The sequence below is a fragment of the Pleurodeles waltl genome, chromosome 1_2 (assembly GCF_031143425.1).
Source record: "Pleurodeles waltl isolate 20211129_DDA chromosome 1_2, aPleWal1.hap1.20221129, whole genome shotgun sequence".
In the NCBI taxonomy this organism is placed as follows: domain Eukaryota; kingdom Metazoa; phylum Chordata; class Amphibia; order Caudata; family Salamandridae; genus Pleurodeles; species Pleurodeles waltl.
The window spans coordinates 974,379,167-974,398,090 of record NC_090437.1 but is presented as its reverse complement, the minus strand read 5'-3'; the positions used below and the strand labels follow the sequence as shown (position 1 = coordinate 974,398,090).

The 18,924-nt window shown below is 44.2% G+C and overlaps 1 protein-coding gene across 6 annotated transcripts in view; it reads left to right on the top strand.

Annotated features, from left to right (window-relative positions):
• Nucleotides 1–18,924, top strand: part of FIP1L1 (factor interacting with PAPOLA and CPSF1) — a 510,903-nt gene that overhangs the window by 343,136 nt on the left and 148,843 nt on the right. For all 6 annotated transcript variants that reach the window (XM_069201295.1, XM_069201279.1, XM_069201288.1 and 3 more), the window contains 2 exons: nt 1,014–1,161; nt 10,205–10,367. In XM_069201295.1, the coding sequence (XP_069057396.1) occupies nt 1,014–1,161; nt 10,205–10,367 (311 nt within the window). The remainder of the gene's footprint in view (nt 1–1,013; nt 1,162–10,204; nt 10,368–18,924) is intronic.

The following is an 18,924-nucleotide window of genomic DNA, read 5'->3' as shown; positions in this document are numbered from 1 at the left end:
TCATATGGCCACTCCCTTTGGGGAGAGGGGGCACATGTGCATTTTTTAATAAATCCAACACTGGCATCAGTGAGTGTGGGTTTATAAAGCTGAGAAGTTTGAGTCCGAACTCCTTAGCATTCAGTAAATCTATCATGGAACTGTGGAGGTCGTAGTGACAAACTACTACCCCATGTACTCAATATGGCTTCACTACACTTGCAATGTATAAGAATGGACTTATACACTGTAGGGGCATATTGCTCATGCAGCCATGCCCTCACCTGTGGTATAGTGCTAGAGGTGTGACTTACCCATTCCAAAGGCAGTGTTTGTAGGCATGACACTCAGGGATGGGTGCCATGTTGACTCTTATCTTTATTATGTGTACCAGAGCACACAGTCTGCAATGGCAGTGTGCATGTGTTTGGTGAGGGGTCTCTTAGGGTGGCACCATGCATGCTGCAGCCCTCACACTCCCCCTCCCTGGTGACAAGGCCTGTGGCACCACTGGTACCTTTTACAGGGGACTTAGAGTTGTGCCAGAGGTGCACCAATTGTGGGAGCAATAGTACAGTTTAGGGAAAGAACCTAGGTACTGGGGCCTGGTTAGCTGGGTCCCAACACACACCCAGTCAAGTTAGAATCAGATATCAGGCAAAAGGTTGCAGGTAACAATGCCAAAAGAGGCATTTTCCTACTGCATATTCTTTATTTTTGCTTATGTAATGAATGTAATAGGTGTCTTGAGTCAAGGAACTAGCAGAAGCTCTTACACTTAGTAAATAGATTAACCTTTGATACTCCTTTTTTTTTTTCCACCACCTTTGTGCGTTTACAAGAGACATGTTTCTAATCGAATAGAGATGCTTAGTATTTTGTACTCTTTTACAGATTTAAACACTCATTAACTTTGTGTTAGAAATAGTTTTGTTTTGGAAGAATTCAGTTTGTCATCAACATTTTCGTATTCTTCAGTTTGTTATGTTGTTCAGTGTTATTAATACCTGACATTTTTTCATTCTCTGTTGAAGTGTTCCAGAGAAACTTGGATATGATTCTGGATATTCCTCATCATTAAATAGTAGGAAAATGACTACTGCCATAGATGTTATTGGACAGACTTCAATCTCTCGTGTGGAAGGAAGACGGCGGGCTAACACTGAAAACAGCAATATTCAGGTTTTGTACTACTGATCAGATTTCTTGTAGTTGTAAAACTTACATTTTAGAAATGTAAGACACCTGTGAATAGTGAATGGCGTTTTTAGTGTGCTCTTGCCGAATCCAGGTGTCTAACTTAATGTTCGATGGCATCTGTCGCTGTAGATACGCATGTTCTGCAATAGCTCGCCATCTGGTGTTGGGCCGGAGTGTTACAAGTTGTTTTTCTTCGAAGAAGTCTTTCGAGTCACGGGACCGAGTGACTCCTCCTTTTGTCTCCATTGCGCATGGGCGTCGACTCCATCTTCGATTGTTTTTTTTCCGCCATCGGGTTCGGACGTGTTCCTGTCGCTCCGAGTTTCGGAACGGAAAAAATAGTTAATTTCGGAAGATTTTCGTCGGTATTGTTGCGTTCGGGATCGGCGTACTTAGATTCAACACCGCATCGAAGATCGAAGAGCTCCGGTGCCCTTCGGGGTAGTTTTTCGATCCTCCGTCGGGGCCTGGTCGGCCCGACCGCGTGCTGAGGAACGCCGATGGAACGGACCCCGTTCCGTTTCTGCCCCAAATGCCACAATAAATACCCCTACACAGACCAACACTTGGTCTGCAACCTGTGCCTGTCACCTGAGCACAGCGAAGACACCTGCGAGGCCTGTCGTGCGTTCCGGTCCCGAAAAACACTCCGAGACCGTCGAGCCAGAAGACTTCAAATGGCGTCCGCACCGACAGCCCGACGGGAGTTCGAGGAACAGGAGGAGGAAGGTACCTTCTCGATCCAAGACTCAGACTCCGAAGGATTCGACGATACACAAACCGTGAGTAAGACGTCGAAAAACACACAGAGAAACATTTACAAGGCCCAGGGGACGCCACTGCCACCAGGCCATGGCTCGACCCATAAATTCGGTGACCGACCGTCGGCACCGAAAAAGGCCAAAACAGTGCCGAGATCGTCCGACTCCGGTCGAGACACCGGCACGCAGCCTTCTCGGGACCGAGAAAGTGCTGGAGACAAGCCTCGACACCGAGATACCGGTGTGGACACGGCTCGACGCCGAGACAGCGGCACCGAAACAGATCGACGCCGAGAGGTTTCGGCCCCGAAAAGGAAAAAAGTCACCTCGGAGCCGAAAAAACACGCAGACAAAGTTTCGACGCCGAAACAAACTGCAAGCGACCCAGCTTCAGGCTCTTATACAGAAGAGCACTCGCTAACCTCCCAAATGCAAAAGCATAGGTTTGAGGAAGAGCTACAAGCAACTGATGTGGACCATACGCAAAAGCGTATCTTCATTCAGCAGGGGACAGGAAAAATAAGCACCCTTCCCCCCATTAGGAGAAAGAGAAGGTTGGAGTTCCAGACGGAACAAGCACCACAACCAAAAGTGGTTAAAAGAATTACACCACCACCCTCTCCTCCGCCCGTGATTAACGTTTCACCAGCACAAACTCCATCTCACTCCCCAGCTCACACCACCATGAGCCAGGGTGACCAAGATCAGGACGCATGGGACCTATACGACGCCCCAGTGTCAGATAACAGCCCGGAGGCCTACCCTACAAAGCCATCTCCACCAGAAGACAGCACCGCGTACTCTCAGGTGGTGGCTAGAGCAGCACAATTTCATAACGTAAGCCTCCACTCAGAACAGGTCGAGGATGATTTCTTGTTCAACACACTCTCCTCCACCCACAGCTCCTACCAAAGCCTGCCTATGCTCCCTGGTATGCTCCGGCACGCAAAAGACATATTTAAGGAGCCGGTCAAAAGTAGGGCAATCACACCACGGGTGGAAAAGAAGTATAAGCCGCCTCCTACGGACCCGGTTTTCATCACTACACAGCTGCCACCAGACTCTGTTGTTGTAGGAGCAGCTAGGAAAAGGGCCAACTCTCACACATCTGGAGATGCACCACCCCCAGATAAAGAAAGCCGCAAGTTCGATGCAGCTGGTAAAAGAGTCGCAGCACAAGCTGCAAACCAGTGGCGCATCGCGAACTCCCAGGCACTACTTGCGCGCTATGACAGAGCCCACTGGGACGAGATGCAACATCTCATTGAACATCTGCCCAAGGACTTCCAAAATAGGGCGAAACAAGTGGTTGAGGAGGGACAGACCATCTCCAACAACCAGATACGTTCCTCCATGGACGCTGCAGATACAGCTGCACGGACAATTAATACATCTGTAACTATCAGACGGCATGCATGGCTCCGAACGTCTGGATTTAAACCAGAGATTCAACAAGCAGTTCTCAATATGCCTTTTAATGAAAAAGAACTGTTCGGTCCAGAAGTGGACACAGCCATTGAGAAACTCAAAAAAGATACGGACACTGCCAAAGCCATGGGCGCACTCTACTCCCCGCAGAGCAGAGGGAATTACAGCACATTCCGTAAAACGCCCTTTCGAGGGGGGTTTCGGGGTCAAAGCACACAAGCCAGCACCTCACAAGCAACACCGTCCACTTACCAGGGACAGTATAGAGGAGGTTTTCGGGGACAATATAGAGGAGGGCAATTCCCTAGAAATAGAGGGAGATTTCAAAGCCCCAAAACCCCTACTACTAAACAATGACTCACATGTCACTCACCCCCTCCACACAACACCAGTGGGGGGAAGAATAGGTCATTATTACAAAGCATGGGAGGAAATCACTACAGACACTTGGGTTCTAGCAATTATCCAACATGGTTATTGCATAGAATTTCTACAATTCCCTCCAAACATACCACCAAAAGCACAAAATTTAACAACACACCATTCCAATCTCCTGGAGATAGAAGTGCAGGCACTATTGCAAAAGAATGCAATCGAATTAGTGCCAAACACACAAATAAACACAGGAGTTTACTCACTGTACTTTCTGATACCAAAGAAGGACAAAACGCTGAGACCAATCCTAGACCTCAGAGTAGTGAACACTTTCATCAAATCAGACCACTTCCACATGGTCACACTACAAGAAGTATTGCCATTGCTAAAACTACACGACTACATGGCAACTTTAGACCTCAAGGATGCTTATTTCCATATACCAATACACCCATCTCACAGGAAATACCTAAGGTTCGTATTCAAAGGAATACATTACCAATTCAAGGTACTGCCTTTCGGATTAACAACCGCACCAAGAGTCTTTACCAAATGTCTAGCGGTAGTCGCTGCACACATAAGAAGGCAGCAAATACATGTGTTCCCATATTTGGACGACTGGCTAATCAAGGCCCATTCGTTCATACAGTGCTCAAATCACACAAATCAGATCATACAAACCCTCTTCAAACTCGGGTTCACCGTCAATTTCACAAAATCCAAAATTCTGCCACGCAAGGTACAACAATACCTGGGAGCCATAATAGACACATCAAAGGGAGTAGCCACTCCAAGTCCACAAAGAATTCAAAATTTCAACACCATCATACAACGCATGTATCCAACACAAAAGATACAGGCAAAGATGGTATTACAACTCCTAGGCATGATGTCATCATGCATAGCCATTGTCCCAAACGCAAGACTGCACATGAGGCCCTTACAACAATGCCTAGCATCACAGTGGTCTCAAGCACAGGGTCACCTTCTAGATCTGGTGTTAATAGACCGCCAAACTTACCTCTCGCTTCTATGGTGGAACAACATAAATTTAAACAAGGGGCGGCCTTTCCAAGACCCAGTGCCACAATACGTAATAACAACAGATGCTTCCATGACAGGGTGGGGAGCACACCTCAATCAACACAGCATACAAGGACAATGGAACGTACATCAAACAAAACTGCATATCAATCACCTAGAACTGCTAGCAGTTTTTCAAGCACTAAAAGCTTTCCAACCAATAATAGTTCACAAATACATTCTCGTCAAAACAGACAACATGACAACAATGTATTATCTAAACAAGCAGGGAGGGACGCACTCCACGCAGTTAAGCCTGCTAGCACAAAAAATTTGGCATTGGGCAATTCACAACCAAATTCGCCTAATTGCACAGTTTATACCAGGGATACAAAATCAACTCGCAGACAATCTCTCTCGAGATCACCAACAGGTCCACGAATGGGAAATTCACCCCCAAATTCTGAACACTTATTTCAAACTCTGGGGAACACCTCAGATAGACTTGTTTGCGACAAGGGAGAACGCAAAATGCCAAAACTTCGCATCCAGGTACCCACACAAACAATCCCAAGGCAATGCCCTATGGATGAACTGGTCAGGGATATTTGCTTACGCTTTTCCTCCTCTCCCTCTCCTTCCTTACCTGGTAAACAAACTCAGTCAAAGCAAACTCAAACTCATATTGATAGCACCAACTTGGGCAAGGCAACCCTGGTACACAACGCTGCTAGACCTATCAGTGGTACCCTGCATCAAATTGCCCAACAGGCCAGATCTGTTGACACAGCACAACCAAAAGATCAGACACCCAGATCCAGCATCGCTGAATCTAGCAATCTGGCTCCTGAAATCCTAGAATTCGGGCACTTACAACTTACCCAAGAATGTATGGAAGTCATAAAACAAGCAAGAAGGCCATCCACCAGGCACTGCTATGCAAGTAAATGGAAGAGGTTTGTTTGCTACTGCCATATTAATCAAATACAACCATTACACACAACTCCAGAACATGTAGTGGGTTACTTGCTTCACTTACAAAAATCTAACCTGGCTTTCTCTTCCATTAAAATACACCTTGCAGCAATATCTGCATACCTGCAAACTACCTATTCAACTTCCCTATATAAAATACCAGTCATTAAAGCATTCATGGAGGGCCTTAGGAGAATTATACCACCAAGAACACCACCTGTTCCTTCATGGAACCTAAATGTTGTCCTAACTAGACTTATGGGTCCACCTTTTGAACCCATGCACTCCTGCGACATACAGTTCCTAACCTGGAAGGTGGCATTTCTCATCGCCATTACTTCCCTGACAAGAGTAAGCGAGATTCAGGCGTTTACTATACAGGAACCTTTTATACAACTACACAAAAATAAAGTCGTCCTAAGGACCAATCCTAAATTTTTGCCAAAGGTTATTTCACCGTTCCATCTAAATCAAACAGTGGAACTTCCAGTGTTCTTTCCACAGCCAGATACCGTAGCTGAAAGGGCACTACATACATTAGATGTCAAAAGAGCATTAATGTATTACATTGACAGAACAAAAAACATCAGAAAGACTAAACAACTCTTTATTGCATTTCAAAAACCTCACGCAGGAAACCCAATTTCAAAACAAGGTATAGCCAGATGGATAGTTAAATGCATCCAAATCTGCTACCTTAAAGCTAAACGACAGCTGCCCATTACACCAAGGGCACACTCAACCAGAAAGAAAGGTGCTACCATGGCCTTTCTAGGAAACATCCCAATGCAAGAAATATGTAAGGCAGCCACATGGTCTACGCCTCACACATTCACCAAGCACTACTGTGTAGACGTGTTATCCGCACAACAAGCCACAGTAGGTCAAGCTGTATTAAGGACATTATTTCAGACTACTTCCACTCCTACAGGCTGATCCACCGCTTTTGGGGAAATAACTGCTTACTAGTCTATTGCAGAACATGCGTATCTACAGCGACAGATGCCATCGAACTGAAAATGTCACTTACCCAGTGTACATCTGTTCGTGGCATCAGTCGCAGTAGATTCGCATGTGCCCACCCGCCTCCCCGGGAGCCTGTAGCAGTTTGGAAGTTACCTTCAATTATTTATATATGTATCATCTCAACCTTAAATAGGTGCATACTTAGTCACTCCATTGCATGGGCACTATTACTACAATTCAACTCCTACCTCACCCTCTGCGGGGAAAAACAATCGAAGATGGAGTCGACGCCCATGCGCAATGGAGACAAAAGGAGGAGTCACTCGGTCCCGTGACTCGAAAGACTTCTTCGAAGAAAAACAACTTGTAACACTCCGGCCCAACACCAGATGGCGAGCTATTGCAGAACATGCGAATCTACTGCGACTGATGCCACGAACAGATGTACACTGGGTAAGTGACATTTTCATTCTTCCCTGCCTCACTCCTACTCCCAAATATATTGCACTGCTTTCTAATCTAGAAATGTAGCATGACAGCATGCTCTTGTATTGGCACATCTGTTTTCATGCTTTTGAAAGAGGTTATCTACTGCTTTTCTTGTTATTGTCAAAATATAGTGATTTCTAATCCTACATGGACTGGTTTACTTAAGAATTTGAGCACATTTTATACAAATTATTTAAAAAATAACATAATCTACTAGTCTTGCTTTCAGTTTCCTCATACTGTAAAGAAATTATAGTGTCATGCCTAACCATTTCTCTTTTGCGTCACTCTCTATTCCCTATGTATTTTTTCCTGTTGCTCTTTACCGCATTTCTTCCTGTTAAAAGTGGTTAAAAGTTCCGACATCAGAATATCACTCTTTTGCTCATGTTATAGTAATAAATTACTTCTCTTTACATATTTTAACAAAATGTTTTCTGTAACTGTTTTGAGCATAGCAAATACAGTTACAAAACAGGCACTTGTGAAAGGTTGAATCAAAAAAAAAATTGCTAAACTTTTAGTTTTACTCAGTATTGCAGAGATGCCTGAAGAAAATGTGTGCATCTTTTTCTGAATTGCTGTTTATCTCCCAAAGATAAATTTAAGCTTTTCTAAAAAATAAAAATAAAAGTATAAACACTAAGACCCATGTCCACACTTTACCTCACTGCTGAAGTGTTGGGCCATAATACATAAAGTGCAGTACATAGAAAATACTGAAATGTAAATGTCTGAAAATACAATTATTACTGGAACTGTTTCTCAAAATTCATAAAATGGAATAAAAACAGATTTAATGTACCAGTGCCAATCCTACATGTAATGTACGCATTGAACCTATACCTAGCCATGGTTAAATTCTAATGCTAACATTAAAATTAACCGTTGCTGTTTCTTCTTTCTCGAAGGCCATTAACCTAAACCTAATGCTCATCTCAGGCCTAAGCCTAGCCCTGAAAATAGGTTTCATGGTGTGCATTGACCCTAAGGGTAAAACTGATTTCTGCTTTACATTTCAGTAAATAAACATACTTTCAACATGAAATATTTGTAACTTAGACTGTTTCAACGTTACCTTTTTAGTCATCATAAAACCAACAATGCTAAATTCATACAAGGAAGGATTCAACTGAGCCACTATCGAAAGATAGAAAAGTGCAAAGTCCATTTTTTGGTCGATGCCACATGAAACAATACCGATCTTTAACTCGGTTAGAAAAACACAGTGTGCAAAGTACACAAGGCCAGACCCCATAATTTACCTTTTTATGTCTGGCACAGCTGTCTGATATGTCTGTTGTGAAGTATACAAAATATATGTAGGTTGGGCCTTGTCTCCTTCAACAGTATTTTTACTCTCCACTCACATTATTTATTGGCTGTTTGCTGTATTATTCTGCTACCATCGGAGTGTTTGCATTGCAGTGCGCAAGGGACTATTTTACTTCTCAAAAAGACACTGAATCATGACTCCTTAAATTCTTTATCTGATAGATGCTTTGCACACAAGAGTAAATCTTTTTTTTGACTGGAGCAGATTCAGAATGCAAGCTAGATCTGCCAATGTTTGGCACCGCTTGTTGATATCTGTGTTTGAGCTACCAATCCCTTGTCAAGGATGGGGGGTGGCACCAGAGGGACGTGGGGTGTCATGAAATGCACCCTTGCAATGACAACTAAACAAACAAAAGAGCACCCATGAGAGAACTGTCCCACAGGAAAAGTATCCGTTTTGTAAGGCAACCTAACAAATCATGTGTATGTGTTGATAGGATCCAAAATATTCAATAAAATTGTAAGGCGAGCCCCCACACCAACCTAGGTGCCATGCTTCATCTTAAGGCTGCCTCTTCCGTCAGGAGTACTTTCTGTAATGGTAGTGTGGAAGCCACAACTTATAGTTGCAAACTCTTGGTCAGTTTCCAAAAGATACTCTTTATTGCAAAAATGCTCTGTAGATGATTGAAATGAAGTCAGGATGTGTAGTGTTATTCTTCCAACGGCTTTTGGGTCAACATGTTTCAGCCCCAGAATTGGGTCCCTGGCCTTCATCAGGACCAGGAACCCCAGTAATTCATACACACACAATTTCCATGACTTAAAAGCTAAATATAATCACGTTTTGTGTTGCTCAGTAGTGTATTTATGCAAAATGAACACAAACACAACACAAAACTTAAAAGTACTCGAGACAAAAATGCTTCTGGGTATATCACAGCTTGTGTGGGCTCAGGTTCCACTGCAGACACACATGTAGGAGTACACAGCACACAACACACTAGTGTGGCAAGACAGTTTTGTGGTCATAGTGTTACTCACAGTGCATATTGACTATACTCATTTTTACCCTACATTAAAGGCAATCGATACCCTATGTAGGAACGCCAGAGAAGGGACCCTTTTAGTCACACACTGTGTAGGTAGGGGATAAGAATATATTAATTTCTCAGTCCAACAGAGCCAAAGTCTCAGTACATACTTCATTAATGGGTGCATCCTGCCCAGCATCTGTACTGAGTGCATATCTTCTGGATGGTAATATGAACTGTGTGGTGTGATATTGAAGAGCTAGAGAGCAGGAGATTAATTTTTGTCAGTGGCTTCCTCTGCATGTGACGAAGTTCACACTGGAGTGTGAAGATGTCACTGCGTGCTTGGTGGCTCATGGTGGATGTAGTTCTGTTCCTAGCAGTGTATCAGCACTATCTGGCAACAGGACACCAAATGGAGACCTTAATAAAAATATAGAAAAACATGTTTCATGTCTGTTCCGCTATTACTGTTTTTCAAAAATGGCATCTTGGGCAATATTGTGGTCACTGTGGTTTGATACATACTGATGGCCATTATTTATGTTTCATCTGTATTGTGTTATCTACCAATGGTTTGTTTTGATGTCTCCCTCTGGTTACAGGTCTTTAAAAGTCTTAGAGCTAATATTCTTGGACATTTTATAATTAATGTCTGCTGTGTAATAATGTTGATTGTTTTTTTGACTCTTGCAGGTTTTATCTGAGCAGTCTCCACAAGAAGTTGACAATAACAATTTTATTAAACCTATGCCACCATTTTTCCCTCCTGGTGCACCTCCTACCCATCTTCCACCACCACCGTTCCTCCCACCACCTCCATCTGTCAGTAACGCGCCACCACTGATCCCACCCCCAGGTGAGCTTTGCTTTTTGTTCTCTAATGAGAAACTCTTATCTGGGACAGAGTTAGGTAATTACGTGCTAGCAGTTATCCTGTATCACTTTATAGACCAAGTATTAATTTGGCATTACTTTCAATTTGAACTTTCCATGTGTCATTTATTAGCACACAGTTACCACAGTTAAACATTTGACCTACAAATCATGATAATTTGAAAATGAGTTGCCATTCAGACTTTATTGCTTGCAGTGCTAAAATATCTGCTGTGGATTAACATTCACAGCCTCATGAAGCGTATTGGTGAGATTTTCAATCCTCATTTTTGCACTTTCGTATTTGGAAGAGGAAGGTAGTTTACTTAAGACTATGAGTGGGTCAGTTGCTCTCCCAAGTATTTTGTTCTGGGATTGCTCTGAACTAGCAAGCTATTATTGTTTGTTGGAATGGGTCTTTCCATAAATTCAACATATACGTGTTTCCTGCTGAAAGTTCATGCTCATTCTAATAGAATGCTGCTTTAAGGTTTTACGGCTCTGCAAAGAAATGCCCCATTAAGTAGTTTTAGGGCAGACTTTAAGAACACTAGTCTCCACTATTAGTCACTGAGTAAATGCTCTGTTCAGCCAAATAGTAATTCACACCATACTTATTTAAAGACTAGGTCCTGAATAACCGAACAGGTTAGTATTATTGTGACAATTCTGTCCCCTTAGCCTTTGAACCCCCACAACCTCAATAGCCATCCCCAATACTAGGCAGTGCTCTGTAACTGTTATGCATTTTTTGATGGAACTGAAGATAAAGTGATAAATGTAATAAATAATGTAAAGCCACATACATAGTTTTACATATCCTCTCAATATGTGTTTCTGTGACACCAAAAGTGGTGATGGAGCCCCTAAACTAGAATGGGCAGAGCCTTGTTACTACATAATATTTCTTTTGAATTATGTTCTATTTACTTTACATCTGTAAAGCTGTGTAATCAAGGTAGCTTTAGAGAGCAATAACAAAATTGGAGGGACCACATATGATGCAAATGTGTGGGCCGTGAAAGCAAGACTAGAGGGCTAGTTCCAGAAGACCCAGGTCTACATTACATTCTACATTCCTGAATGTGCTGTGTGAGGGTGCATGTAGCACATTGTCCGGGGGCAAAGCTTTACAATTAACTCCAAGGACTTAATTATTTTCTTTAATTGGGAATACAAAGTAGACTAGGTGTCTGGAGCTCTGTGGTCCACTCAGATGAAGAATTTTGAAATCTGGAGCACTTTGTGGCACACGCACACTGCTTTGAATTCCACCGGTTTTGCAGTGGTGCATCAGTGGAGAGCTGACAAGGCAGGTAAACTGTGCTGTTTATGACCCACTTGTAAGAGAAGCAGATGTATTTTGTACTTTTTTGCAGTTGATGCTTTCAAGGCCTATGTTAAGTTTACTGCCTTTGTGAAGCGTAGAGGAGAGAGTGGTATTTACAGTGGTGTTTCTCCATCGGAAGGGAAACAAGGGAAGTACTTGGAGGCTTTTAGGTGGGAGACACTGCATGTGACTGGGAGTAAGTGAGATGATGCAGTTAATTTGAAGCCCATTTTCTTTGCTGGTCTCGAAGGGTGCAGCATGATCACTGTTAGGAGGTGTTATAGGAGTTTGGTCCAAAAGAGGGAGCTTTCGACAGTGAGTAGAATCTCAGCTTTGAGGTTTTTCGGTTTACTTCATTGGCACTTGCCCAAGCTTTTATTTACTTTCGGCATTGTGCAAAACTAGGCTTCTCTGAACTGAATTTACTCTCCAGAAGAAAGACGATTTCGGTGATAGACTTCTAACAGCAGATTCCTCACCTTAGAATATTCCTTATATGTTGATCAGCTTGATCAGGAAAATCTTGAGCAGTACCTCTGCGCAACGGTAGGTGGTGTCAGTCATCTCCACTTCAGTGTCATCTGTGTTGGAAGTGATGTTTGCGGTGCCTAAATAGGTGCCAGTCTGGCACGCTGCCATCAATTCTCTACCAAATTTGGCTTTGGAGAGCTACCTCGGTCATTTTTTGACCAACATTTTTGGCCCTTTTGTTGACTATATGTGTGCTAAAGCTCTGAGTGTGCTAGGGAAATGTTTCCTTGAAAACCTACAGGGTTAAACCTTACAGGGAGTGCCTCAGACTGATGTCTGTGTCGGATCATCACTTGGTCTGTGATAGGGCCGCAACCCCAAAGTCTGTGCCAGGTGCAAGCTGATGCACCCCAACGTGATGCGCGAGTAGGCAGTGAAGCTCCTGGCAGCAAGGAAGAAGAATGTTCTGTGCAATTTCCTTTCCAGGGATAGATATATGGGCAGTTCCTGGAGCGTTGACTGACGATCGTCCTCACATTCCAAGATTTCTGCCTCCTAGTGGGTTAAGTCCATGAAGCACAAGAAGTTGTCATCAAAGCATCCTTCAGCTTCCCCATCCAGATGTTGTGCTTCTCTGCCCACCTCCTGCACTCCACCTGCAGAGTTGGCATCTGGCCCGCTCCGCATTGCCCGAGTTCCCTAGAGCGATGACCACCCAGTTAAGAGTTTTGTGATGCCATGCAAACCATTTCAGGACCACCCACTCCCTCCGACTAGCCTTCGTGCTCCACAGAGCCATGAGGTGGATACTGCTGGTGGGTTCGCCCCTCTCGATCTGCCTCCGGATCCGGCTTGACTCCACCTCAGGCACCTATACCATCCCAGGCCCCAATGCCACTGGTGCCGCTGGATACGTTTTGATAAACACATTTTCTCTTCCTCCAGCTTGGCCTTGTGGTTGGTTTTTCTTGGCCCAATACTGTCATGCATTATGGGACTCTGCTGCACAGCTGCTCCCCATGCTTCCTAAAGAGGACTGTGCCATCCTGAGCCAAACCTTGGTGGATGCCGGGACACAGTTTGCCATCAGGTGTGGGCGGGAAATCAAGTACTCTCTAGGCAGGTGATCTATTGCTATACTTGGTTGCGGTTCACTGTTTATTTCCCGGAATGTGCAATCATCCCTTATTGGCATACCATTCAGTAGCTCCAGATTGTTTGGAAACAAATCCGATTCTGCACTCCTGTCGCTCCTTCCGTGGCCTTGGTCGGGGCACCTATGGGCATCTGCAATATCAGCCTTACCCTCCAGCCTACCAGGCTACTTAGCTGTTTTGTGAACAGTCCCACAAATCCCAAAAAGGGCATAGGAGTCATGCTCAGCGTGTCAGCCAGACCCTCACCACTCCAGCTGCAGCAGCCCCCAAGCCTCTTTGGCAAGCCCTTCACCCAGCACAGCCATCCTGTTACCAACAGAACCTGGCACCACCTGCCCCAGTGGAGCAACATAACCTGTGACAAGTGGGTGCTCCAGATCATGCAGAAGGGTTATGCCCTTCCCCCTTTGCCACCATGTTCAGAACAGAAGACAGAGGACCATCTCTGTTTTCTCCATCAGGAAGTGCAGGTTCAGTTGTCCAAAGGACCCATCAAGAGGGTGCCAGTGCCAGAAGTAGGACCTGGTTGCTACTCCTGCTGCTTTCTGGAGCCACAAAAGGGCAGAGGACTTCGCCCTAACCTAGATACGTAGTGTCTCAACACCTTTCTAAGGAAAGAGAAGTTCAGGATACTCACTTTAGATTAATTCTGGTCTGCCCTAGACCCTGGAGATTGAATGGTAGTATTGAACTTGCAGGACACTTGTTTTATATCCCTGTCCTGCTGGTCCACAGGTGTTTCTGCGGTTCACACTAGGCCACAAGCATTTCCAGTTTGCAGTTTCATGAGAGTGATACCAGTGGTTGGAGCTTACCTTTGGAGGTCAGGGGTTCCAATCTTCCCCTGCCTTGATGACTGACTGCTGAAGGCAGGCTCACTCCAGGGAGTTGTCACCTACCTCCAGAAAACTGCAAACCTCCTGCATTCGCTGGGGTGCACATGGTGAAGTTACATCTGACTCCGTCCCAGGTGCTCCGTTCTATCTGAGCTGTTCTGGATACTGTGGAGTGCTGCGCCTTCCCTCTGTAGTAGAGAGTCTAGGCCATTTCACCTAGGATCCAGATGGTTTAACTTCTGTCCTGGATTTCGGTGAGACTGACTCTGATGCTGCTGGGCCTGAATTCCTCCTGCTTCCTGCTGTTGAAGCACACCTAACATGGGGGCTCTACAGTGGCACCTCAAGTGCCAGTGGGTGAAGCATCAGGGGACTCTGTCTGACCTGATCCTGATTTTGAGGGAGACTGCAAAAGTTCTTCAGTGGTTGTGACTGTACCAGAGGCTGACCCCTCCCCCTTTCCAGCCTGGAACTGACCATGGTGACCAACGCATCACTTCAGTGTTGGGGCGGCTACGTGGGAGAGGTGGAGATCAGAGGACTCTCGTCTCCGATGGAGTCCCAGCTCCATATCAACCTCCGGGAGCTGATGGCAATTCACTTGGCATTGAAAATTCTTCCTCCCATCCATCAAAGGAAAGTTGGTTCAAGTGTTCATAGAAAACACCCCAGCCATGTAGTATTCGAACAGACAGGGCGGAGTGGGGTTGTGGGCCCTGTGCCAGGAGACCCTGTTACTCTTGACCTGGCTGGAACGACAGGTACATCTTCCTGGTGGTGAACCACTTGGCATGTTCATTGAATGCCGGTTTGGACAAGCTCAGCTGTCTATTCCTGGTAGATCACGAACGGCAGCTACACCCAGAGGTGGCGCAAGGTCTTTTTAGAGAATGTGGAGAACTTTGGCTCGATCTATTTGCCACCGCTGAGAATGCGCAATGTCAGCACTTCGGCATGTTAGAGTTTCCAAAATTGTTCTTGTTCGGAGATGCCTTCCATTTGTACTGGAAAACAGGACTCCTGTATGGCTTTTTGCTGATACCACTTCTGCCCAAAGTTCTCAAAAAGATCAGGACCAACCGGGCCCAAGTCATTCTAGTAGCTCTGGAATGGACTAGGAGAGTTTGGTATCTTGAACTCCTGAGTATTAGCATCTGCTTTCCAATCAGACTGTCCCTTCGGGAGGGCATTCTGTTGCATTAGTAGGGCAGGGTTCCACCTCCGAGCCTGCGCACGCCCCACCTTCATGTGTGGTGATTGAGCAGTGACAGTTAAATGCTTTTGGTCTGCCTCCCGAGATCTGGGACATCATCTTGGCAACCAGGCATCCCTCGACGTAGACTGTATATGCCTGGTGTTGGCAGTTGGGACAAATTTGTGGGTTGGTGCACCTCTCGTCATGTTTACCTGCTTTCAGACTTTGTGTTCAAGGTATTACTGTTTTGTGTTGTCTATTTTCCGACAAAGCCTTACTCTTGGCACCATTTAAGGATTCAGCCGTATCGGCTTTCTTGAGGTTGTTGGATCAGCCTGCACTCATTGTGACGCATTGTCTTAAGGGTTCGCAATATTGGTTTCTTCCTAACCCTTTTATCATGCCCCAGTGGGACCTTAATTTGGTCCTGGCATTCCTCATGGGGTCACTTTGTGAACCTCTGCATGGTTGTCTGTTCTGGCTTCTCACTCTCAGGACTGCCTTGTTAGTTGCCATTACATTGTCCAGGAGGGTCATTTAGTTTGAGACTTTAAGTAAAGCCTCCATATACCAGCATTTACCCAGGCAAACTGTTTTTTGGGCATGTGCCTATTTTCTGCTGAAGGCGATCACTCCCTTCATGTGGGCCAGAACACCACGTTGCCTACATTTTTAGTTCTGTCTCATCCTTCTAAGGAGGAAATATACCATAGCCTGGAGCCAAAGAGAGCTTTCTCTTTCTACATCGATCTCACCAAAGACCATTGAGTGGACAATCAACTCTTCATTTAGTACACCGCAGATTCCTTAAATGGTGCATCATTCTGTATGAAAAGCATGTGGCTTAGACAGCGGCTGAGCGGTCCAGTGGATTAAAGACATTTGCCAATGTCTACATTTGTAGACATTAAGAAAAGACAGTAGGATAGATTGGGTGCCTTGCCTTTGGTAAAAGCCATATTGGAATGAATGGTTGATTGTTGTGGTCAGTGATGTGTTTGGAGTGCAGTTGCTGTTCTACAAGGATTATAATCAGGAAGGGTTTAGATTGCCCTCATTGTTAGCCACATCTGAATGGTCTCTGTTGGTCTTTTAAAGAACGTGGACCCAGGCTGCTGCTTCAAGTTTGGTTGGCACATCTCCTGTGCCGGGAGTGGTTAGCCATGTTTAGCAGAGGATTGGCTATTGCATATAGTGATGAACTTGAATTATTTTAGCTGAGCAGACATCCGGAAGGAAACTGAAGCATCTCCGTGCTGTAACCAGAGTCTTGAACTGCTTGTACATCAAAAGAGAGAAGTTGCTGAGATTCCACAACTGTACATCAGGATGCATTCAAGGAATATGCAAGTGTCAAGCCGGTGTTTGGTCTGAATTGTTGGCAAAGTTGAGGTGTATAGTGGGAGATTGCCAGGTTGTCCATCACAAAGATTTATGTCAAATTAAGCAAATATAATATTATTGGGAAAAAACAAGACTAAAATACTGGTTTTTACTAGTTTTCGTACAACATGTGTCCTCATTTTGTCCATGACACGAAGAAAAATATAAGGGAAGCTAGGTTTATCATCAATGGTTAACACATGACTAGGATTTGAATTCCAACATTAGTAAAATAATCCAAAAAAAATTGTTATTCTTGAATAGTTGAATATTTGGAAATTGCTTGCGAGCCCAGATAATGTGCTCACTCAATAACCTTTGCAGCACAATAATTTTTCAGTAATCTACTCCGGTTAACAATAAGTCACAGGGTTTTCGAAAATGTTAGTGCAATGAATCTTTCTGTTATGGACAGACACCTGTATCGAACAAACACAAAATGCATCTAAGAATTGCATTTAAAAGGGTCACGGTTGTCCCTAGAAGGGCAGCGTGCTACTTCTTGCAGAATGGGACTTGTAAATCACTACTTTTAGTGTAATCTGTATTCTTAATAATTAGCTGGTGGCCTGAATTAAAACTGAATATGTACGCTACTGCAAGGGTATGTTAGAGTTGGATACCTTTTCCGGTTTTGTTGTTGATTGTATTTCAACAAGGTATTGCTCCTTTGCTCACTGCGAGCAGTTCCTATTATTTCCAAATGCTTCAGTTTGAGCTGCTAGGTTTGCATTGCAGCGTTAGCCCTTTCTTCAGTTGGCAGGCTCTGAATGTTCAGACATCATCTATTCACGTTTACACATCTGAATATAACCAGGAAATGTGGCGTTGGCACATGCAGGCCTGTGATTTCATTGTGCTGCTGCCAGCATTTTATCTTCAAAGCTGTAACTGAAATAGCCTGTTTTACCTCCCTCCTTCATTTTGATAGACCTGTTCCATAACACTACTTAGAACTCCTTGCCAGAAATTAAGTATTCTAAATGTAAAACATCCTCTAGAAGCCTATTTGAAGAAGAACCCCTTTTTGAAGTTGTGTTCTGCCCAGTATATTGGCTCGATCTTTCTTTGTGAAGTTATGCAATAGAAAAACCTGGATTTATTTCCGAGCTTACGTTTGTAAAGGAAGTATTTTATTAGATAGTGAATAATTCACGACTCATGAAGTACTGCAGTACTAGTCTATTTATGAACGTCTACTTTGAACATTTAGGCTAAGGAGATCTTGAAGGAACGTCTAAGTAGGAACTTAGACAGCAACACTGTTGAATGATATGTTTTAAAACTAAGATATTGCTGATAGTTATATTTACACTTCAAAATGTGTTATAATGCTAAGACGTATTGGATCTGAATGGGGTCACACGTGCTTTAAGGTATCGTGAAGTGTGAAAATTAGTTCAGAAAGCATGACCATACGAGTATTTTTTTGGCCTTCAAGGCCTAATTATGTTAATTATTGTATAAGAGCTTTTTCTCCACCTCAGAGTCTTAGACATTTGGGATATGATCGTTTTTTGGATGTTAGTGACCATTCCAATTGTGAAAGTCTACTGCCTTTTGAGCTTGATGACCTTTTGTTTCTTCCTGGTGCTGAATGCCCAGGGAAGGATGAGATCCCTCCAGCGGTGCCTCAGACGGCAGTGGTTTTAACATCACGGAGTCTCGCTTGGAGATGCTCAGAGCAGTCCTTCCGGCTCTCATCTGGTGGAGGTAACTCTCTAGTCTCACACTGGCACTCCATCTTCATGTTGCAGTCAGACACCATCATACCAGATACCTGGCCGAGTAGGGTGTTCACGTTTAGGAGTGGAGGATAAAAGGCCTTTGGCCATCGGCAGGCTGACTGCACTTCAGCAAACAGGAACTGCATGCCATCTGTCTAGCCCTGAAGGCATTTTTCCCTCCATCTTTATCTTCTCTGTTTCTTGTGCCCCTGATGTCCATGTCCTTTTGACAACAGACAGCTGTCTACTAGGTCAGCAGGCATGGGGGAAGTGAATTTCTGGACTCTGTGCTTGGATGCGGTGGCAATAGCCTCCGAAACATAGAATTTTGTCCGATGGCAGCTCACTTGGCAGATACTTTAAATATGATGGTGGATGCCTTTGGTCACCTTTCCCCTGGAAGATCATGAATAGGAACGACAGCTATTGTGGCAAATGTGA